The 24,697-nt window shown below is 36.5% G+C and overlaps 3 protein-coding genes across 5 annotated transcripts in view; 1 reads left to right on the top strand and 2 right to left on the bottom strand.

The window, feature by feature from the left end:
* The window catches only part of LOC141486770 (uncharacterized), an 82,331-nt gene that overhangs the window by 14,592 nt on the left and 43,042 nt on the right, over positions 1 to 24,697 (top strand). The window lies entirely within an intron of this gene.
* Positions 1 to 24,697, bottom strand: part of LOC111513078 (neuropeptide CCHamide-2-like) — an 82,676-nt gene that overhangs the window by 30,267 nt on the left and 27,712 nt on the right. The window lies entirely within an intron of this gene.
* Positions 795 to 3,022, bottom strand: LOC141486756 (uncharacterized). The gene is made up of 2 exons (XM_074185271.1): positions 2,661 to 3,022; positions 795 to 1,649 (listed from the first exon to the last, which is right to left on the bottom strand). The coding sequence occupies exons 1-2, from the start codon at positions 2,797 to 2,799 to the stop codon at positions 799 to 801; spliced, it is 990 nt and encodes a 329-aa protein (XP_074041372.1). The 5' UTR covers positions 2,800 to 3,022; the 3' UTR covers positions 795 to 798.

Genomic DNA, 24,697 nt, shown 5'->3' with positions numbered 1-24,697 from the left:
CCGTCCAAAATCGGTGTGTGTGCAACTAGCGTAACGAAGACATTAACTACAGCAAAGGATTAGAGACACTTTGTCATGACTTTTGCGAATGTCACTCACTCACTGACTAATAGTGAACATGGCATTTATACTACATGAGAAGTCTCGGGCATAACACATAACCTTTAAAAAAGCTTTTACGTATAGTCAGTGAGCATACTTGAAGACTGGCTATAAATCAAATCATCTAAAAGAACAATTCGTTCAGGCCAGTCTCAACACCCCACACAGTAGGTTAATGGACTGACACCTATCAGAAAACAACTACTCCCCTGGCTAATACCACGAAGGGCGTTGGATTATATCCGACAGGTGTCAGAGCAGGATTCTTCACTGAAGTTATTCCTGCATATGCTGTTGGCGATACAACTGCCGCAATAGATTTTCAATTATTGGAACACATTTGCAGACCGGTTTCGGGCTGTTTGGCCACTCGTCAGTGCAAGGTAGTGTATATCATCAACACAAAGTCGATGATTTCCGATAATTGAACATCGAATTCCGTCAGAGTATCATTCCTCGAACAGGTTTGCCGTCGCCCCATCTGCCTGTGAACGAGGTAACCAACTGCCTCAAAACAGTTTTTGTCATAAAACAAAACAGTTTACTCATTACAGAGAACCTATAGGACCAGCTGAACGACTAGCTGTAACACTTAGTAAGTAACTAACGAAATAATTATTTTCAAAACATAATTTTTATTTGTTGAACAAGTAAATAACGAAATAAGTATCTACCTAATTGAGTATTGCACATGTTTTAAATGTTGGACGGGAATTTCGTTAGTGAAGTTCCAAATCTTTCATACCAATCTACAGAAGATTCACTGTCGTGAAAATTGGATTCTGATGATCCCGGACTGTCCAGAGAAGAAGAATTTTCAGAAATATGCACCACAGGATTGGAGTAAGCCTCAGGTTGTGGAAAAACGTACGAGTTTGTAGACCTGCGTCGCTCTTCCTCATCCAGATGCTCCAATTCTTGCTCCATTAGTAGTTGTGATATTTTAAATTTAATGATAGCCTGTCTTCTTTTTGAAAATTTTTTTACAGTCTTAACATATCCTTTGAATATATCATCAATGTCATCACATGCACTTTCTGCAGTTTTCCTATCAAAATAAGAAATAACTTGCTCTACAGATGATGAAGATGATTGGTGTTTTGCTGGCTGATTTTGCCGTTGGCTTAACTGAGTTGCTGGTGCTTTGCTGAATTCATGTTGTTTGTTCTTTTTTGCTGTTGGCTGATTTGTACCAATTGGCTGACGGTTAGTATTTGTTTGCTGCATGTCAGAAAGTGATTGGGTACTTTCACTAGGTGTCTGTGATTCAACCGAAGGGTCATTTTTATCTGCTGTTTCCTGACATTGGACTTGATTGTGGCCTTCTTCAGTAAGTTCAGATGATGGTGGTTGTCGTACTGACATTACGTTTGAATGTGTTTTGGCAAATGCCAAGGAAGGTCGCAAAAATTCCATTTGTTGAGCCCAAGGCCAAGTTTTATAACGATCCAAGATCTTCGTTTCTTGTCCAGTGGTGGTTTTTTCGGTTCTTAAATATTTACTATAGGAATCGCGTAGGTTTTTCCATTTTTTCTTTATTTCTTCACCTGAAACAAGTTAACATTTTTTTTGATAACATTTTTATTGCTGATCTATTAAAATGCTTTAAGAAAATATTTATTTTTAGGATATCTTGCAACTGGAGATTCATGTAAAACTATTGGCCATAGTTTTAGAATGGGATTTCGAACAGTGAGCGCCATAGTTTTTGAGGTTTGTACTGAGCTTTGGAACGATATGCAACCCTTATACATGCCTGAACCAACTGAAGAAATATGGGAAAAAAGTATAAATGGTTTCTACGAAAAATGGCAATTTCCAAACTGTTTAGGAAGCATTGACGGAAAGCATATTACCATAAAATGTCCGGATAAAACTGGATCTAATTACTTTTGTTATTTGCAAAAGTTTTCTTTCGTTTTACTAGCTATCGTAGATTATGATTACAAACTTATCTGTTTGAATGTTGGAGGATATGGCAGAAATAGCGACGGTGGATTGTTCGAACAATCTATTATGGGGCAAAGACTTGATAACAAAACCTTTAATGTCCCAAAAGATAAACCTTTGCCATTTCAAGATGAGTGTACACCTTGTGTTCTTGTTGGTGATGAAGCTTTTCCACTAAAGGAATATTTAATGCGACCTTTTCCACATCGTCAATCAAAATCTGATCTAAGAAAGGAAGTCTTTAATAAAAGGTTGTGCCGAGCACGCCGTGTCGTGGAAAATGCATTTGGAATGTTATCCAATAAGTGGCGGTTTCTTCAGACCTATTGAAGTAAAAGTTGAAACAGCCATAATTATTGTTAAAACTGTTTGTGTATTACACAATTACTTGCTCATAAAACAGTGTGACTTGCCATCCAATTTATTAGAAAAAAATGAAGCGTACCCTGGAACCATTAAAAATAGAAATGATTACAGAAGATCAACAAATACTGCATTTCAAATTCGTCAAAGATTTGTTTCGTTTTTTAATGACAATAATTAATAATTAAAATAAATATTTTAAGGAAAATACATTACCTACTACAAATATGTTATTTTGTACTTACCAGTTACCCCTTCAAACGACTCGGCAATCTCGTCCCATATTTTGTCTTTTTTCTTGATATTTTTATACTCACTATTAGTGAGATCATACAAAATTGGTTTAACACGAACACTTTCGATAAGCTCCTCTGTGCTCAACATGTTTTGTCCTGCAGAAGATCGCGCGAATTGAGCGGGCAAATAGTGTAAGCAGCGTTCTACCGCCGAACGCCAAGCGAGACGCGGACAGTTCGCTGCAAAACAAGCGGGCGCGTGTGGTAGATCGCTTAGGTTTGCCCTCTTTAATTATTTTACACGCACAGCGTTTGAACGCATCGCCACCGCGTCCGCCACCGCGTTCGCGGCCGCTCCGGTTTGCGCGAGCCTTAAATCAATTCAAAATAAAATTGGGTGGAAGTTTTGAATAAAACTGATATTTATCTTGCGTTTCAGGCATTTTTGTCAACATTCTCGTATTATTTTGAGACAAATTTTATAAAATTACCTACTCGTTCAAAAAATCAGAATAAAAAAAATGTGTTAGGAATCACACGTTAAAAGGTAAGACCTTGTTAGTCCTTAGCTCGCACAAGTTTCTCGACTTCTGAGAGTTGTCGTTCGTATGGGGACGATAGCTGATTAACGGTAAAACAGATTTTAAACAGATCACACATGAAATGAAACAATCTAGTCAAAATTTAAAAGACCTTTTCAACCTACAACAATTTTGTCCCGAACTGAAAAACATCTATAAAGTCAGAAAAAAGAGTCACGATAATTTGATAACTAAAACAAAAAAGGAATATTTTGAAAACAAAATAAAGAATTCAGACAATCCTTCAAGATCTGCATGGCAACTAGTGTCAGAGCTATCTAATAAATCTAAGGCTATTAAATCAGACATAACTATAAACGATAATAACATTATTGTTGACGATCCGAAAGACGTTGCTGAACTTTTCAATAAATTCAAGAATGTTTGTAATGAGTTGTCATTCTAATCAAACGAATCGAGTCCATCGATCTCAACTAGTTCGGATCAAACAATTTTCTTAGTATTATGAATAGATAAAAATCTCAATTGGAAGGCTCACTCCCATTACCTAATCTCAAAATTGAATTCGATTGTCTTTCACTTTAGAAATTTGCGGCATGTACTCAATATTGATCAATTGATACAGTTCTACTATGCACAAGTTGAAAGTAGGCTACGATACGGTGTGATATTTTGGGGTTTATCTACTCTAGCAAAAGATATCTTCGTGGTACAAAAACGAATTTTACGATCAATGACGGGGTTTTCACAGACTGATTCATGCAAAGATATATTCAAGAGACTGAAAATATTAACATTACCATGCTAGTATTCGACAATAATGATGAAATTCATGTGAGGAATAAACAAAATCATAGTTTCAATATAAGACAAAAGAATGATTCGGAAAATTGAAAATAACTCACCAATCTCCCAGTCATATGACTCCTAAAATATACAGTGCTCTTCCTTCAAATGTGAGAAACTGCATGACAAAACAATCATTCAAATATAATTTGAAATCATTTTTGGTAGAACAGTGTTTATAAACTGGATGAATATTTGTCGTGGCAATTTGCGGTGAAATCAATTTTTTAGTATCAGTATTAGTATTATTGTATTTTAAATGTAAACAAGTGAGTTTTTCCATATGGTTTGTAACTGTATTAAGGAAATAAATGACTATTATTATTACTATTATTACAAGGAGGAAGCTCTGTTTAAAGTGTATGTCGCGCGACTACTATTGACCAAAAACCAGAAAGTCTGAGCAGTATTTGGCCATGCTTACACATAACAAACCGGAATTTTTGCATCGGTATGTGACAATGGTTGAAACATGGATCCATCATTTCACTTCGGAATCAAAACGATCATCTGAGTGGAAAGTAACTGGTGAACCTCGTCCAAAGCGCACGAAAGCACGACAATCGGCTAGAGAGGTTATGACCTCGGTATTTTGAGATGTGCGTGGTGTAATATTCATCGACTATCTTGAGAAGGGAGATACCATCGACAGTAAATACTTATTATATAGCGTTATCAAAGCGTTTGAAGGCCGAAATTGTGGAAAAACGACCTTATTTGAAGAAAAAGAAAGTGTTGCTTCATCAAGAAAATGCACAGTGTCACATATTGATGAAAACGATGACAAAATTGCATGAAATTGGCTTCGAATTGCTTCCGCATATATCATCTTCACCAGATTTGACTCTCAGCGACTACTACTGTTCGCAGACCTCAAAAAATGCTCACGGTAAAAAATTTTTGCTCAAATGAAGCGGCAGTTGCTGAAACTGAGGCCTATTTGGAAGCAAAATATGAATCGTTCTACAAAAGTGATATTGAAGTGGCAAGAGCGGCGCTGAAATGATATTGTGACTCTTAATGGAGATTACGTTGATGAATGAAGCCCATTTTGAACAAAAAAAAACGCGTTTTCTTTCTTAAACTCGGGGATTTTCCGCCTAGGATGTTCCTATGTTCAGACGGATGCGAAAAATATTCATACCCATATATGTCAATATCTCTCAATCAGCAAAAATGCTTTGTTAAATCTGGATTAGTTCTGTTAGGAATGATATTGAAGGATCTGTTAAAAAAATAATGCTGAAAACATTTAAAGCAAGGGTTTAAAGTAAAAAAATCAATACTAAAATTACCTTATCATACCTATTATAAAAAGCGAACAAACACTTCTTCTCTTTTACGTTTAAAATCAACACATGCTTTATCTACATGAAGTGGGGCTCACTTTGAAATAACGCACTGAGCGCCCGCTAGCCGCGCAAACTCACCTACTTTTTGCCGGCAGGACGTGGCATGCCGCCACCCGCCCCCGAGCCGCGAGCACGTCGCTAGCGTTTATACGCAATGAATCGGTTTCTGTTATGAAAAAGTATAACATTAAACGTCACTACGACACCAAACATGCAAATAAGTTTTATAAATACAAAGGCAATTTCGAAAGGACCAGGTCAACAACTTAAAAACAAAACTTTCAGCACAGCAACAACTATTTACAAGAGTGAATTTAGAGTCAACATGTGATGTAAAAGAGAGTTATGCAGTAGCTGCAATACTCGCAAAAAATCAAAGCCATGTTCAGTCGGTGAAATTGTTAAAGAGTGCTTGTAAAGTGTCGCGGAAATTAATAAAATGAAAGAACTAGCAGCATTGTATCCACTCAAGGATACCACAGAATCACGAGATTTATTAGAGGCTGTTCAATCAACCATAGACCGCTTTTCGTTACGATTGAACAACATGCCGGGTGTAACAACTGATAGTGCTCCAGCAATGGTTGGAAGACCTGAAGGTTTGGTAAAACTTATTGAAAATGAGGTCTGTAAAGTTGGCAATACGTCGATGCAAAATTTTCATTGTATTATTCATCAAGAGGATTTATGTGCCGAATCTCTCAAAATGGATCATGTTATGACGATAGTGAACTTTATGAAGTCGAAAGATTTCAACCACCGTCAGTTTCAAGAATTTCTTAATTCCTTGGACTCAGAATATGGTGATGTTTTGTTTTATGCAGAAGTAAGATGGCTGACCCATGCCAAAATGTTGAAAAGAGTTTTTGACTTGAGGCAAAAAATACAATCATATTTTGAAAGCAAATCCAGGAGTATTTTCGAGTTTCAAGACGACGAGTGGGTATCCAACTTTGCATTTCAGGTAGATATAACTAGCCACTTAAATGAACTCAATATTCGTTTACAAGGCAAATGTCAATTGATTAATAACATATATGATCTTATTTCTGAGTTTCAATTGAAACTTGTGCTTTGGGAACCGCAGCTACGTACTAAAAACTTCACTCATTTTCCTACACTTTCAGAGCGACCAGATATCACATCAGAGATAGCGGCTAAATATGCATCTCCAACATCTGATTTGAAAACCGAATTCGAAAGCCTATTCCTAGATTTTAATAAGCACCGACTGCTTTTTTTTTGCACTTGTAACACCATTTTCTACAGATGTAAGTTCCTTGCCGGGTCATTCACGAATGGAATGTCGCGAAATGCAATGTGATGCACAGCTAAAAGAGAAATTAAATCAGGTTCGCTTGGAAGAATTCTATAAAAATTATTTTGATGAAGAGAAATATCCTGCGTTTCACAAACATGCTCTGTTCATGATTTCATTATTTGGTAACATTTACATGTGTGAATAACTAGAATGAATCATATCAAATCTCAAATGAGAACACGGATTACTGATGCTCATCTTGAAAATTGTTTGCGGGTAGCAACGACATCAGTCGAAGTTGACATTGATCAGCTTAGCTCTGATAAACAAAGTCAGATATCCCATTAATTTACTATTTAGTTACCTAACAGAATTTTGCAGAATTAAAATGTGTAACTTAAAATATTTTGTTCGAGAATTATGCAGAAATGAAAATGTGTCACATTTTGTTCCTAAGAAACACTAAATATAGTGTTTTTTTTGTGCGCTGCTTAGTTAGAGTGCATGTCAGATAACTCTGCGCGTGACTGGGGTGTTTTCTTTGCTAGTTACAGTACATTTTTTGTTCTAAGCGCTAACTAAGTTCTAATAGGAAAAATTAGAATCTGATTTTGACTGTGTGCAGACTTGTCTGGCGCGCACTATACATAAAATTTGGTAATGCGGCCCAGGGTAAAATTCTACTTCCGAATTTTGGCCCAAGTGCCGAAAAAGTTGGCCACCCTTGATTTAAAGTGTTTTGTTTCATTTTAGATGGATTTCCTTGTATGAAGCGGCGAGAGACAAACATTAAGGATCTCACGACCCAAAGATCGACTGACCTTAGGTGGGCCACTTGTTGTTGCGAATTGAAATTTTTATTGATCACAAGTATTTTTATATCTCCTTTTAATGAATTGCAGGATGTAGCCGTTACTACGTGGTAGTAACGGCTACATCGTATTCGTTGTACAAGTGGCGAAAAAACATTTTATTTCTCATTTCTCATGATGTCTTCGTTTCCTTCAGATCTTACGAAAAAAGTGAAACATATTTGAAGAGGAGATGCAAACTACATTATTAAATATTATATAGTTCGAATTCAGATCAGTGAACTTCCATATTCGGATTCCATTTTCCACAATTCTTTGTTGTCTCATTCTACAGAAAGCTTCTGCCTAATTCATGTATTCGATAGTACTCGAGTATATTCCGGCCATTCTGTGTGAATATTCAAATTTATGTATTCCGTTTCAAGAGATATAGGTATAGACTCTTGAAAAGTCAGACAACCTAAACATGAATCTGCACTGGATTACGCTACGCTATAAAGAACAACTTGAATCCCTCGGAACCTATAAAAATGGGATATCTCCACATTAACATATTTTGAACAAACAGGAAACAATTTCCGGAAGACCCATATTAATGAAAAAGCAGGTTTTTGAGAAGGATGAATTGAAAAAATTATTTAGGATTTTACTCTCTTAATAATTATTCCTCGTTTCTTTTTATATATACGACGTTTATGGCAGCAACCTGGAGTATCTAGTTATATGAACAATTCTCTGAACTGTTTTCGTGAATTTGTTTTTTCAATTAGTGCTAATAAGTTGAAAATGAGACTTTTCATATGGAACCTGTAATGATACATCGCTACTCTTCCATTCATTACGTTCTGTATTCTCTTTGAATGATATTTTCTCATATTCCAAATATTTGGTATAGAAATTAGAAAACAATACCGAAATAATTATTGTATCATTACACAAGGCGAAACGCTCATCACACTGATTGGTGACAAAAATTCAGCTCTAGTACCATTTTTTTCAACCTATCTGTATACAATAGTTGGTCGATGAAATTTTGACACTTTATACAATTAGGAATGATTTTATCGATGAAGATGCAGACCTTTCTTTCGAAGTAGTAGTTTATGATGTGGTTTGCTTTGGTTCAGTAGAAGTGAGGTTTGATTTTTGCTGTTTGTATTAGTGTCCATGAGCAATGATACTGTTATTCCTCGACCACTCCTGATTCTTCGAGCCAGATCTGAAATCCTTCTATTTGGGCATTCATAAATGTGATAAAAAAATAAAACAAATTTTTAAATTTCCCAATGAAATTTAATATTAACACTATTTCACTTAAAAGTATTCAGCTGAACGAATTCACGTTTGATATTACACGAGAAACACTGAGAAACTTGCCTCTTTTCTGATAGAAATTTCTACTGAAGCTGATGAATTCGATAATCAATATTTTGTTAGATTTTTTTGATGTTTTCTCTGAATTCAACAACATCGAACTACCTGGTAATTTTGTAATTATCAGATTAGATGGTGCATCCCTTTTCAGAAATGTCTATTTAGATGCCTGTCTCAGATCTATTGACAAAAAATAAGAACATATTTGTCAATTTTGTGATATTCATGAAGACAAATTTTTCAAACTATTCACTTTCTCTTTCAACAATACATATTTATCTTTCAATAATGAAATATATGAACAAACTTTTGGTTGTATACGTTATGGATGACCTGCTAGATTTGGTCTTACAGATACTTCCCTTCAACTTTCTTTTCATAAAAAATATGTATAAGATATTATCATCTCCCACCCTAAATATGGAATATCTGAGATTGTTAATATTTTCAACAGTTGAAACCCCTACACACAGTTTATCATCGGAATAGAAAACGAGGAACAATGGGATTCTTTCATTGACACTAATTTCATCAGAACACCTGAGAATATCGTCCTCATTGATTTGTATCGTAAACCTGTCACTTCTGGTGAGTTCCTCAATTACTGATCACATCACAAATAGTTGACGTTGTTTTGTCAAACAAATGAAAAATCGCATTCTCCAGATTATCGATACTTCATCTCATTCAAAAAAACCTTAATATTTTATTACAATTACTCATCAATAACTCTACCATTGATGTTCAAGTTTGAATAATAACCAGTTGGATTGAAAAAGTCTAATAATAATACAAATGAGACTAAAGTACCTCCAGATTACATTTTGTTCTCTTCTTTACCTTACATTCGTTATGTGACACCTAAGTTATGCAGAATTTCAAAAATTCAGAGTGTCTTCAGAACCATTTAAACTAATAATGGATCATTTTCAAAACAAGATTAATCTTCTGTAAATTTCCAAATAGAATTACTTTACCCTTACCATTGGTAATTCTATCATATCTACCATTGGTAGAAATGAATATATTGGTCAAACATCAGGACTACCCAAAGATAGGATTACTTCTCTCAATTAAATTCGAAGAAAGTCATATAATGGACTACAATTTCACTAAAAATTTAACAATTGAAAAAATGAATCTGAAAGATTATTCCTGAAAATGTCATTACTATTACAACTGTCTTAATAGAAGGTCAGATATTAACCACCTCAGCGAAATCTGTGCCTTTCTGCTTAGCATTGATAAATACATACATAAATTCCAAAGTAGAAACACTTCTGAAATTTCACCAGAATGAATTATAACGTTAACTCTTTCACATATATCCAATAATAAATAAAATTATTTTACTCAAATCCAATTATCTCATCACTCAATATTTTTAAGTTTCTCTTCACATAACTGATAATTTCGTATTTCTATGAATAAAATTACATTTAAACTTTCATAAAATTGCACAGAGCTGAAAATACATTCAAGCAATTTCTTGAGGAAGAACTAAGTAATTCATTTTCTTACCGCTTTCTTCTACGAGTGGCCTGTAATGCTGAAAACACCTAGTACCTGATGTCTTCCACTTGAAACAGACTCTATGTGAAAAGTAAAAAAATCAGTTGAGTCACTTTAACCATTGATTTTTATTTTGAATGAGTTATTTACTGATTGAAATTATCACATATTCATTTAACGATTGTAGAGTAGGTAGTATAATAAAGGAACTCCTGAATATTCCCAGTCCTGGTGTGCCTATCGATTCACATGTAATTTAATTGTTGGTTGTTGTGGTATTTGTGACAAACAGGATTTCGTTAGATGTATGTTCACTCGGATACACTCACTGTATAATCTCTCGGATGAATCAGTGTTGCGTACCTTCAATGTGTCGTGTATTCAAGTGTTCTATAGCGTCAAAGCATTACACCCCTGGTGCTTGTATCTCCAACCTGAACTTCCGCTGGCGTTCATGAAGGTAAGGATTAGTGATTCATTGTTTGCTGATAGTGTCATGGAACAATTTCAGATTATTACTGTTCCATTATTCAAAAACTGAGGAATTACCACATCGGTATGGAATTTCTTAATGATTTATTTTCATAAATTAGACCTTGAGATTTGATCTCCACAAACTTCATTTCGAGAAATATATCACGACAGTGATTTGAATCCCACTCATCGTCCTTCTGACGAAAGACAGTTGAAAGGGTAAGGAAAAAAATTTCCAACCTGAAGAAAATGAAGATCACAAACAAGTGATTTGAATGCTACAAGTTGCTTCTTACGCTAATATTTGTATACTACAGGTAACTACAATTAAGACTGCCCCTCCATCAAATTACCTAAACCTCTACCATTTTTATATATCTTAGGTACCTCTTCAATTATGATTACCTGAAGTATAAATAATACTTCCTCGATTTTTCAAGAAAACAAGTTCAATAATGGTGATCAATTCAAATTCAGTTGGTCATTAATTAGAATGTTTGAATTTTGAAGTTTATTAATTTCCATTGCTTCCAAATGATTCAGTTTCAAACCTTCATTTTCTATGTGAAAAATTTCGAACTCTTCTTAAAGGATATGATTTTCTTCTGAAAGATGATTTGAATATGTTGAACTTGTTTTCTTATTTACCTAGCTCATATGATGTTCCTGGATTCGATACCCGAATGTTCTGCCAGTTTGACCAATATATACCTTAGGACACGTTCCACACTTTAATTTATATACTCCTGATTTCTAGAATTTGAATATTTTGCCTTTATTATTTTTAAATATCTTTACCAACGTATTACTTGTTCTATATGAACAAGATATGGAATTTTTCATGAAAAATCGTCGAATCGCTATTAGAAAATTTGATGAGGATGTCTGAATATCAGTTGACTCATGCCATTCAAATATTTTTGAGAAATTTGGACATGAAGCGTATGGCAGCGAAGTTTGTTCCAAAATTGCCAAATTTTGACAGAAAACCGTCGCATAAGCATCGCTTGGAAATAGTTGCATGACGTCAACAATGATCCAGATTTGCTTGAAAGGATCATAACCGGTGAAGTATTTTTCTTGCGTGAAATTAAATGTTTATATGAGAAAAGTTGTTTCCAGAGGACTTTTTCTTCCGGTTTATGTCTGATCTACACATCTTTGTGTATAGCGTTAATTTTTTTAAATTGATTCCGTCCTTTCTTTAGAAGATTCCCACATTATTTGAATCGAAATGGAGAAGTAGAAGGCTATAAACTTTCTTTCCCAAAAAATAATCTCTCCCAAAAATATACTTTTTCAATTCAAATAGGTACATGTTTATGATATCGATACCAATGTCCAATCATCCCCATAGGAGAGCCTAGGTCAAAAATAGCATGCCAACTTTGATCAGTGATTGAGGTTGTGCTCACCGTGACGTAGTTCATGAGGAGTTGTTGCCACATAGTCGTACGGTCAATAAGGATTACTATCTTGAAGTGATACGAGAAATAATACGAAGAAAACATCCGGTATTATGGAAAAAAAATTAATTGCTTTTGCATCACCATAATACTCACTCGTCATTGTTTGTTCGTAATTTTTTGGTCAAAAACAACACCGTAATTATGCCTCAGCCACCGTATTCACCAGATTTGGACCCCTGTGATTTTTTCCTGGTCCCAAAATTGAAGAGAACCAGTGAAGAACGACGTTTTGCGACGATTCAGGAGACAAACGAATCGCTGAGGGAGCTCAATGACATACCAAAAAGTGCATATCAGAATTACTTTGAGGAGTGGAAAAAACGTTAGCATAAGAGTATTATACCTGACGGCAACTACTTCAAAGGAAACAAAATGGAAATTGATGAATAAACGAATATTTTTGGGAAAAATTAAAATTCACTTCATGTTTTGAACAGACAGCATATGTGCAGAAAAAGCTGCACAAATATATTAAAAATGAGTTCAAATGTTCATTATATAGAAATTAAAAAAGACAAGAAATGATAGTGAGAAAAAGAAAATGGAAAAATCAAGCTCCTTCACGACTTAACGATTGTTATGATCCACAAGTGTGATCGGAAAATGACTGATACTTTGAGCTGATTCATATTTTCATAAGATATATTTTTGTCCATGATTTTCATGTTTTAGTGAGTTGCATTAATTTTTTTCGTATATCTATCCACTGCACAATTATTCAATATATAGACAGTTCCTATGAATTATCTTTCGATCAAGTGACTTTCAGTTGAAGTTGTTTTGGTGGGTGAAAGCAAGTTCTAAGTTTCCTGAGTAATTGGTTTCTTCTCGCTGAAGATTGTTGATACCGTTTTTCCACTACATTTTTTTCCACACACCAACTGCATTCATTTGGTAATAGGTAAATGTAAGCCGTTATTTTTGTCCACGTTTGTGGCCTTCATGAAGCTGCTACGGATTTGAAGCAAGTTTTAATTTTATAATCAGATCCATTTCTTTTTATTCTCTTCTGAAATAGGAGAGGAAAAGTACCAGTTGTAGCGATTTTCCTTCCGAACTGTTGTCACCTTTTCGCCAACACCAGTTTTTTGAAGTATCCATTTTGTTAAATATTCTTCTTGAAGAGGCTCAGTTTCAGATGGAACTTTCCTTCATGTTGCTGACTGAACGATCTTCATGGATCTGAAATATCACTTTTTTTTATAGATTGATGATTGTCGTATTCGTGATTCTGTGTAATGACTTACTTTTTTGAAATGTTTCCACTCATTATTGGCTCTATCCACCAACACATATAGTAACGAAAATACATTGGGGGTTCCTACTATATTACGACTTTCATCTCAAGCTCTCTCAAGCTGTTAAGGTGGTGCAGATATGCGTCCTGTTATGTTTCTCAATAGTTTCATATTATGAAGGTGTTGTAAACTTATCTGAAACTAGACTCGGGGCTTCTTGTAGACCTCTCCACCGGTTCAAGTCATTATGAATTTTCAATCTTTATTTTTTTTCTGGAATATAAATGAAATTATAATAACTGTACACAATATTTTGTTTTGCTAATATTATTATCAATTAATTCAGATTACAATAATTTATACTTTCGGCAACTGCCCGAGAAGTGGAGCTTTTTCTTTGAGGAAGTATAACTTTTCCGACCTAGTCCGGAAAGTACATACTTCCCCGACTAGTCCGGGAAGAATCACATCGTTGGTGTAAATATGAAAATCTTGGTAGGTATGGTTTTGATGAATGCAGTTGATGATTACCATGAAATGAAATTGATATGAAACTAGTTGAGGTTTCAATTTTTGGACGTCGCAATTATGGAAAGAAGCAGTCATGATGAGTTGAAAAATTTGCCTTGCGAAATTTGCAATGAAGCAATTATTACCTGAAAAGTCCGAATACGAAAACGTTTATGATGTGTTGTCGAAACGAATGGATATGAAAAAATGTAAAACTATCAGAGTGCATATAATTTTGGCTACATACAAATCAATTCAAAGAACTAAGATTATAAAAAAAATCACATCAAAGGTGCTGCTTCGTTCCCTCCTGTTCATAAAAGAGGACATATGTCTCATCGCTCACAAGTGACTTTGACGAAATTGGGAACACGTTTGAATCGTTGTATTCATGCCATGTGCCACTATATGGGTATTTGCAATATGTTGTGTAATGTCCGTTGTAAGTAGTCCCACTGTGATTTGAAAGTGCATATAGATTATAACGACAAGGAGCCACATTGTCTGCTGCATAACTGCTCATATCTAATCCATCTGAAGAAATGTCAATGGAAACATTCAATTTGCCTCTGAATCTTTCCGTTGGAGAGAATCTTTTCAAATGAATTACTTAAAAACGGAGAAACTTATAGATTGATAATGACTTTGTACATTTTCTCTTTTGCTTGCACCTCGAACACATTGGTTTTTCATCTCTATCCAGAGTTTCCTCTATTGTGAAAGAATCCAAGCAATATGACAAACCCAATTGGCCAGTTCTTTGTGGTATGGGAAGAGACAAATCCCAGAAAGGATCAAAGGTTGATGGGCAGAACCCATGAAACGAGGGACAAATCTTTGAATCTGATTTTTGAAGTAGACAATGTTGATTACTCTATTAGATGAATCTTCTGACCACAATTCCTTGATAACTTCGGCGAACGCTTTGATTAAAACACCTTTCATACTAGAAATACTAGTATTGATATCTTCCATGTATGTACCCTTTTTTAGGTATTCCAGCAACCATTTCGTGATTGATAAACATTGGATTATACTGTTCATGAAACAGGTGTTTCCAAGATTTTTTAACCCATTAAACCCAAGAGTTTTAACTGAAGAATGTATCACCGATTTTCTGTTGCAACTACGTTTGTCACTACTATCTTCTGAGTGAACACGAATACGATGATTCACCCCTTCATTGGACTGATAGAATAAGGAATTCGAAGTAAAACTGCTCAAAACTGAATTAGAGATTAGTTATTTTGGGGACTGTGAGGGCTCAGCCAGAGGACCAAACTCAGCCTCATTTAGAGTTCCCAGTTCCTTTTCTGTCAAAGCTTGACCGTTTTGCTGCGAGTCTTTCACCAAACTGCACCACTCCATTTCTTGCACTGTCTGTACATGCCGATATATTTTGTTCATGGGAAACATTGGTAATTCACTCAAGGTTTTTGATTGAGGAATTGTACCTAAAGATGAAGCTGCAATTCCTCTTTGAATCAGAATGCTAATTTTTTGAATCAAGAAAGAGGTAGCTCTTGGGTCATTTGTCTCTTTGGCTACCCTAATGCCGATTTCACTAATAAACTCCGATGCTTGGGGGCCTAAGGTACCAAATGTTCCGATTCCTATTGCATAAAAAATGAAATTATCTCCCAAATAAATGTATTTTCGTGTTTTTGACAATTCCGCTAATAAAGCTGCTGCACCGCTGGATACAGAAGTCGAAGGAACGTGACAAGGAGCCAAAGTATCGACGCATGTGAAATCCCAGATAACCGGTTTTCCTTTCTGCCAAGGAATGAGAGTCATTCCATCTGTTCGTTTCCCATCATCGCTGCAAGTGCCTGGGGGTTCTAAGATGGAAGGTATATTTGCCGAACCTAAGGCACGTTTGATGACATCATTTACAGCTTGATGATGGGCAAAGCGCCCGGCGCTATATCTACAACTCAATCCATTATATTGGCTTATTTTCCGCAAAAAATCTTGAATTGTGAAATCATCTATGTCGTGAAGTATATACTGTACTTAATGTTGAAAAGTTCTATTTTGGTAAGAAAACTGACCAATTCCTTGATTAAAATCAGTGACGAACGTAGTGAACAACACTACATTTTGAATTATTCACATGAAAGTTTACGAAACAATGATACATGTTTCACTACATAGTAGCTTCTTCAGCTATATTCAGTACCAATTCGACCTATACGCATAGTGCTCCTTGCAAATTTCGATCAAGGAGATCATTAATACTTTCACAAATCACGTATATCACGGCCGGCAGAAGTATCAAACTGATAGTTGAAATAATTGCCGTGAATGGGGCTCGCCAGACGCCTCTAACATGACTCCAATAAGAGAATTGATACCCCAGAAGAAGCAGATGTCCGATAACCATAATATCTTAACCATAATGAAGTTGATACTGAAAAAACTAACTGTCACCCATTATGAGATGGTTGGATATAATGTCGTGTGTGAGAGCTACTCAGATACGTGTCGTCTTCAGCGAGTAGAGTCTGACGGAAGCGTTTTCTGAGAATTCTGTCACAGAGTAGTTTCTGAGAAAACTGACGAACATCTGAGTTGGCGATTGCTGTTGTTGGCAAGCGCCTTTGGAGCCAGGAAAGCTCAGGTTCTTGTGGAGGAAAAGAAAATTTGCCTATTTGTTGTCGATCCAACTATTCCAGTCCGTTATTTCATCTTCGTTAAGTTCTCCGAATTCACGTAAAGTCAGTCATCGATCTGAGGTCCGTCTAGTAGAATCCGTCTCTCGCATTTCTTTCCGGAATTCAACTACAACACATGTGAATATTTTGATTATTTTTGAATATATGATGTTCGTACTTTGTCTGTACATAGTTATCAAGAATGCACCCGAGGTGTCTTTCTTACTGTCGAATACTTGTGAATCCTCATTATAATTGGCGTTAGTTGGTCTCAGAATAGATACAGAGAAGATTTCGATAGACAATTTACGCGGTGGATAGAATGAGTCACGATGACAAACTTGACCTTGATGCAAGAACGGTCAACTGTCACCAGTAATCAAGTGCAGGACCATTGAAAAGTCGCAGGGCGAGGTTTCAATAATTGATCATAATTTTCAAAACAAACTTATTCAATGGAGATGTGATTCTAGTATCCTCCTCAATCAAAATCTTCCTACTGAATATCAATTTTGTCATAAGAGATCAAATTCAGTAATTCAGAAGTTTCTCCAAATGTTTGAATATATTGATTCCTGAGCTTCCCATGAAATTTCGTTTTGAAGTTTCTTCATACAAGTGTAATACTTCGTAGTGATGAATAACTGCATGTTACTCTACCAAATCAGCATCGTTTTTGGCAGTATTTCATTTTATGAAAATCATCTCTTTTTGAAAATTAATCTCTGGAAGTGGAGCATCTAGTTTATAGAGTCTACTTAGTGACGGCGCAAGTCCTAAATTTAATGTGGACAAGGTACATATAAATCCTTCTTCTTGCACCTCTGATGGTGCAAGAAGAAGGATTTATAAAATAAGACAAACATTTGAAATTAAACAATTTTTCATTCATTATGAAACACTCACCAAAATGTTTCCTGAAGTACTTTTTTGGAACATCAAATAACAAAATTAATGATAATAATAATAATGATAAAAACTGGACACCTGGTCTTATCAAAGCGCCTGACTTTCGCTTTCCTCAGGTCGAGTGTGCTGAAGTCGCATACTGAGGGGTTCATCATCGCTTGCCAGGATGGTGTCTTCAACACCTAAGTATACCGAAGTCGCGTGATGGGTATGGAGGTTCCTGACACAAGGTGCAGGGCCTGCTGCGAGGCGCCCGAGATCCTAATGCACTTGCTATCGGCATGCCCAGCATATGCGGTTTTGGCCTATATCCACCGAATTAACGCGGCCCTAAGAGTGCTATATTACCATCTAAGGCATTCTTACGGTATTGACGAGACACCGGTGTTGCCCTACGCTCTGGGGGATATTAAATCCATTGTGGGGAACAAGAAGTGTCGGATTATTGGAACTATTCGTTCCCCACCCTCAGGCTCATACAAGGTAATAAGCCTGATGTAGTCCTTCTCGATCACCAGAGCAAGACGATATTTGTCGTTGGAGTTTTCAGCACCTGGCGAGACGAATATCGTACGAGGAGAGGAGGAAAAACGGATAAAACATCGAGATTTTCTCTTCGAACTCCGCAGACTCTAACCAGACCACTCTATTAAGATGATCGTTCTGATTATTGGAGTTCTTGGTGAAATGATATCTTCTCTACTCTCGAATCTCAGAATCATACCGGCCTGCCGCACTAAGGTAGAAATCTTAGCCGGACAGTTGCAGAAGGCTCATTGCGGTTGATCATGGCACATGATTCTCGGACTCAATGATCAGTTACGGTGATTCAAGCCCCAGGCTGAACGATCGATTTTCACTTGCTATCGTTCAACTCGTTCAACACGTTAAAATGTAAGATCTTGTTAGTCATTCTCTCGCACAAGTTTCGACTTTTAAGGGTTGTTTTTCGTAGGGGTTACCAAAAAAAAACAGATTTCAAATAGAACAGATTAGGTGAAATAGAATGACAACCAAGAGGCCAAGTTCAAAACTGCAGTGTAGAACACTACAGGTTTGTTCTACCACTTAACCCGACTCAAAAGTTATGAAAAAAAATCATGTTTAGGTCGTCAAAGTCAGTGATACTGCAGCTATTTACTCACTTCACTTCAATTGGAGAAAAAAAATCGTTTTCTTTTTGAAGAATCATACTCCCATTTTCTCCCTCTAACTCTATCTTGGTGCCTGAACCTGACGTGAGTTGTAGGTACTTGTTTCCTTCCTTAAGTATAATTAACTTATAAGAAGTGGACTAATTTGTTTGAATAGAAATTGGATAAATATAATAATATGACTTTGTATATTACTTACTTTAGTTTTTTACTAAGATAATATATATTAAATATAATATAATTCGCATAATGAAAAAAAAAGAAGGTAGATTCTCGCGCAACAAAACGAAGATTTGAAACGACTGTGTTTTGAAAATATGTTTAAAATTTGTTTTAAAATATGTTTTTTTCGTTAGCCAGCCATCGCACCCCTACGAAAGCCAACCTCCAGAAGTCGATACTTGTGCGAGCTAATGACTAACGAGGCCTTACCTTTCAACGTGTGATTCTAACACGGGTTGGACGGTGGCAAGTAAAAATCGAGCGTTCAGCCTGCTGCTTGAACCATCGACTCCCACATCGGCCGACTGACTGAGTGAACAAATCACCCACTTCGAACCGTTCGGCTACCGACCGACCGAAATTTTCAATCGTGTTGAGTTTTCTAGTGAAGAAAACTAAAATAGATATGAGTATAAGTATAATAAATACTTCTTACCTTATTCTTGATAAATGAAATAAACATAGGTGTTATTTTTCTTCAAGACACAATCTTAATTTCTAATTATTAAACACGTATAATCGTTTTAAAACTATGTAACTCTATCATTCATTCTTACATCAAATACTTTCAGGAGTTGTAATATGGAAACATGAAGCGAGGCTGCGTCTGTTTGCGATCCTTTGATTGGGTGTCTATTAAGGAAAAGTCCCGAGGTCTCTGACCGAGGATTCCCCGCGAAAGCAAACACCAAGTGATGTTGCCAGACTGAATAAAAACGAATTATTAAAAATGACAAAGATAATGACTTTTCAATTAAATTTTTTTATAATATATTATAGTTTATCAGGAAAGAAATATATTCACGTATTTTTCATTCATATGCTTCCGTGCGCAGAAGACGGAAATATCTTTATAAAAAATTTGAAATGAAACTTTCTATGTTTTTCTTTACCACTTGTAGGGCCAGCCCCTCCGAGTTACTCATGGAGGAAGTAATATGCAAGTGTTGATATACACAAGAGCTTGACAATCTCAACATCATCAAAAATGATCTTCAGCGGAATGGATACTCCAAAGCGATGGTAGAAAAGACTTTGTCTAAAAGACAGCAGGAGCCTCGCAAGGAAGAGAAGCCGTCACAACCAGTGCTTGCACTTCCCTACATCAGAGGATTATCGGAGAGGATAAGAAGAATTGGTTCCAAGTACAACATTAGAACCTATTTCAGATCCGGTAACACTATCCGTAGCAGCCTCACGAAAACCAGGCCCCCAAACGCGGACTTCGATTCCAAGAATTGCATTTACCGGATACCCTGTGAGTGCGGAAAATCCTATATTGGTGAAACTAAGAGGCCATTGAATGTTCGCCTTGCCGAGCACAAGAAGCACACACAGCGAGGAGAAACCAGCAAATCAGGAATAGCAGACCATGTTTGGACCCATCAACACAACATCGAGTGGTCCCAAGCTGAGATCTTGCACAGAGAGGAACATTGGTTCAGGAGAAAATTTAAGGAAGCCACATACATGTTGTCCAACAACGTTCAGCCAGGCCAGCGTAGATATACGAAACATATGGAAACCCATCATCAAACGAAAAATGACCAACTCCCGCCAAAACGGTCATCTCTCACGGAATCAGTGAAGCGGAAAATGGAAAGTAGAGAAAGTGAAAGTATTTCAACGACCTATAAAATAGTCATCTCTCGGAGGAATCACTCCAGTCATCACCCGAAGACGATTGTAGATACCAACAATCGAAACGTCGTGAACTAACGTGACTTGGAATCTCTACACTTTTTTATTTTTTTATTATTTTCTTTTTTCATTCCTTTAATTTTTATTTATTCAATTATTATATTTTTACTTGTAGGTTATTTCACTATCATTTCATTTCAGGTTTATTGTTGCTTAATATAATTGTTATTTTCAACTATTCTTTTTTACTTGTTTCAGGGATTTCAAATCATTTTATATAGTAGACAATGGAAGTCCGAACTAGTGAAATTCTTCACGAAACATTGTCAATCACCTTCAAAAAAAAGCTCGACAATCGGTATGAAGTATCAATTTGTTGCCCAACAAATATATGCGCCACTTCTGAATGCACCACAGAGCTGCTAGTACTTCAAGCTAAGTACTGATGTACCTACGTTCTCGTTCCAGAAACAACCTGAAGGCATATGCTACAAGATGACGATCATTGTTCACCACTTGAAATACGAGTATGACTCCTACAATTTCAGTGACACTATCATTCGACTGAAAATGCCATTCACACTTTCACTTGCGATGATAGAGTGGAACTGCCATTCATCCTCAACTAGCTGGAAAGTAAATTGGTGGATGTAGCCGTTACTGGTAGGAAATCATAATGAAGAAAAGAGAATTGAAACTTTCTATGTTTTTTACCACTTCTGTTTGTGACTAACGTTACTTAAGTTTCGTCGTATAAGGACATTTTCAAACTAATACAATAAACTGATGATCTCATACCACTTAGGCTACATCCATCAATTAATTGGAATATTTTTAGGTATTGATTACAAACAAAATTCATGGCGTGTACCTTTGGATTTCACATATTTTTTTAAAATTCATTTTTGGCTTTGCGGCGCGAGGCCCTTTGCACCGCGAGATCGAGGGTAGTGGCCCACACCGCCCACGCAATCCGCCGCCTCTGAGCACACTATAAAATGCTGATACTTGTAGTCGTATGTTGATATGAATGAAGTATAAAACATGCCTTAAGAAGTTCATGTTGAAATCTCGCAATATGTTACTTGATATGTCTTGTAAATCCGTGAATCACAAACTATCGGAATTAATTGACAGTTTTCAGGAAACCGATTTTTATAACCTTGTTGGTAAAACAAAGGAAACAATGTGAAAGTTATCAGCTCTGTAATATGAATTTTCTCAATTGTAGGTAGTTAAATGAATATCTTGTATGACTTCAGGGCTTCATTGACTTCTTTTGGATTGCCATAAACACATATCCAGGAGTGTGCATAGTATTTAAGGAACAAATCCTTCCTTTCTCTCAAATGTGTGCATTTGATGTAAATGTTTGAATCATTCAGGGCCATCCCTGCTTTAGTCCCATAGTAATATGTCGTACGTGATCACCATCGATTTTTCAAGTTTCTAAATATAACACTGTGATTACTCGGCTGAAAGTTTTCAAACCTATATGTTCATCCCAGTAGTTATTGCAGTGCTTATTCTTCGAATTGATTTATTGATATGAAAAATCATTCACAATTTCCAATATACGAGTTAATAAATTGAAAAGATGAAATTTTCAAGAGAAGTTTGATTTTGGGAATAAACCTTTTCGTCTTTTTTGTATACTAAAAGTCTGCAACGTTTTTTCTAAATATGAGGTAATAACCTATCTATCCATGGACATCAATATGTCTTGGACGCACTCATATCGATGGATTTGCGAAGACTACTTCCCGAAAGCTTGTATATACTGTTGCGAACCAGAAAATTGTAAACCTCAGCAACTTTTGATGCTTCATAAAGCTCAGATCAGATCTTCTTTGGAGTATCATTCTCATGTATGAAGCTCTACCCCTATGCATACCCTGAAGCTGCTGAATTCCGTCCAGAAACGAGTCATCTGCCTGATTGGAGACACGAACATCACTTGCAACCTTGATAATCTAGAACATCGAAGAAATGTTGGGGATTTGTTTCTCTTCCACCAACAGCCGTACGTATCAGAAATACGCGGCGGACTGTGGGTGTTCAGTGTTTTAAGGTTCAACTCAGTACACCTCGAACGTTACTGTTTAGGAACTCTTTCATTTGGATTACTTCGTTTATGTGGAATAAACTTCCGCTCTAAGAGCACCTCAAGGATTTTCTTGTAGTGCTTGTGTTTTGTACTTGAAAAAATGATAAACAATCAAATGAAGTTTTAAAGTGTTTCGACACATTCTTTGATAGTATTGGCTAATGTTCTGAGTAAACTTTATGATGCAAGGATGATAACGTCTGCATTTTTCTGTTAAGATTTATGATGTGGTAAGACACGAGAGTAGGAACGATATCATTACATCAAGGACCGCAATGATACAAGTAAAGCAACTCTTTTTCAAGGTATCTGGGAAGTGCCAGTGATTTTTGAAAGTGAATCTTGATATTCATTCCAAATTTTATTTTTCTTCAGAATGATTCAGAATTCAGTCAGAGGCAAAACTCCAAGACGAGTGTGATCTTACAATAATGGTGATGAACAACATCAAGCATCACTTAAGAATAATGACAGATGTTGATGTACTTCGTAAACCAATTGATTACCTGATCTTTAGCGTTTTCCAGCTATTGTTACCCATCAATCCAATAATATTTTTTGTTAATTATGGCTAATTATATTTCATGTGAAGTAAAAACCTATAATTTTTCTACCGTAGTATGTGCTGGTCAGGCCCTAACCACCAAAGCCCAAATACATTATGGAGAGCGTGCCAGCATTATCAAGCAACGACTACTCCTCACACCGTGGGGTAAGTGATCATTGGGTCCGAGTACCCTGAGCAAGCGCAGTGAGCCAAAAATGACAGTCTTCTGCATCTGCTAAGGTTTCTGCCTTAGTGCGGGAAACCGCACTTCAATAATCAGAACAACCATCTTGACAGAGTGGTCTGCATAGAGTATGAGGGGTTCGAAGAGAATATCTCGATATATAATCTCGTTTTTCCTCCTCTTTTCCGAAGATATTCATCCCGTCATGAGCTGAAAATTCCACGACAAATATCATCCTCCTCTGGTGGTAGAGAAGAACTACATTACGCCTAATAGCTTGCATGAGCCTGAGGGTGGGGAACGAATAGTTCCAATAAATTTGGCACTTCTCGTTTCCCACAACGGATTCAATATTATCCGAAGCGTAGGGCAACACCAGTGTCTGATAAATACCGTAAGAGTGTTTTAGATGCAGATAAAGAACTCTTGAGGCCTCGTCATGTCAATGGATATAGGCCGAGCCTGCATATATGATGTCGGACGCCTCGCGGCTGACCCTGCATCTTGTTTCAGGAACTTCTATACGCGACTGAGGTAGACTAAGCTGTTGAAGACACCATCCTGGGAAGTTGTGAAGAACCCCTCAGTTTCCGATTTCAGTCCACCCGACCTGAGGAAAGCGAAAGTCAGGCGCTTTGATAAGCCTTATTGTCCTGCAGAAGTGAGGTGATCTCTGCGGCTTTTATATGAGCCTTTTGCTGAATGGGTTCCAACTCGGTGACAGAGTTGTGATCACCTCGTTCAGTGTCGAAAACTAAACCGAGTTCGTCAGCTGTTCGGGCAGGTGCCCTGAATGAAAATGCTCTAATTTCTGGTTTCTTGTGGTCGCGGATCATGAAGAGAAGGGGATCCGAACTCAGACAACTTTACAGGCTACATCCAGTACCATTCTGTCATGTAGATACTCCAAACTCAAAAGTCCACGGCCTTTCTTTTGTCGGGGGAAGTACAAAAGTGGAACGAACGATTTGGGATGCAAACTCCTATAGAGTTGTATCATTTTTTTGGTCTTTATGTCGATTCGATGCAGCTCCTCCCGAGTCCACTCCATGATTACAAACGAGTAGAGTAAAATTGGAACAGCAAGCATATTTGTTCATTTCCGACAGTTCCAATTGCCAGATCTGTCGGAGTTGGTGCTGATACTTGCCACTGCTGTTAGTTCTTGTGAGTGGCGTTGTTCCACTCCGAGGTGAGTATATCTACGTCTCTCCAGCATCAAAATAGTGTAGGAT

The sequence above is a fragment of the Leptinotarsa decemlineata genome, unplaced genomic scaffold (genome assembly GCF_025532065.1).
Source record: "Leptinotarsa decemlineata unplaced genomic scaffold, Ldec_3_MD MMD2_P_RNA_scaffold_2, whole genome shotgun sequence".
Taxonomy (NCBI): Eukaryota; Metazoa; Arthropoda; class Insecta; order Coleoptera; family Chrysomelidae; genus Leptinotarsa; species Leptinotarsa decemlineata.
The sequence above is the reverse complement of the archived record's forward strand: the minus strand, read 5'-3'. Positions and strand labels throughout refer to the sequence as shown.

What these genes read in the sequence shown, in the direction of transcription:
- LOC141486756 (XM_074185271.1), bottom strand. Translation starts at nt 2,799, where the DNA reads ATGTTGAGCACAGAGGAGCTTATCGAAAGTGTTCGTGTTAAACCAATT. An exon ending in GTCGTTTGAAGGGGTAACTG is followed by an intron (nt 1,650 to 2,660) that starts GTAAGTACAAAA and finishes AACTTGTTTCAG; the next exon opens with GTGAAGAAATAAAGAAAAAA.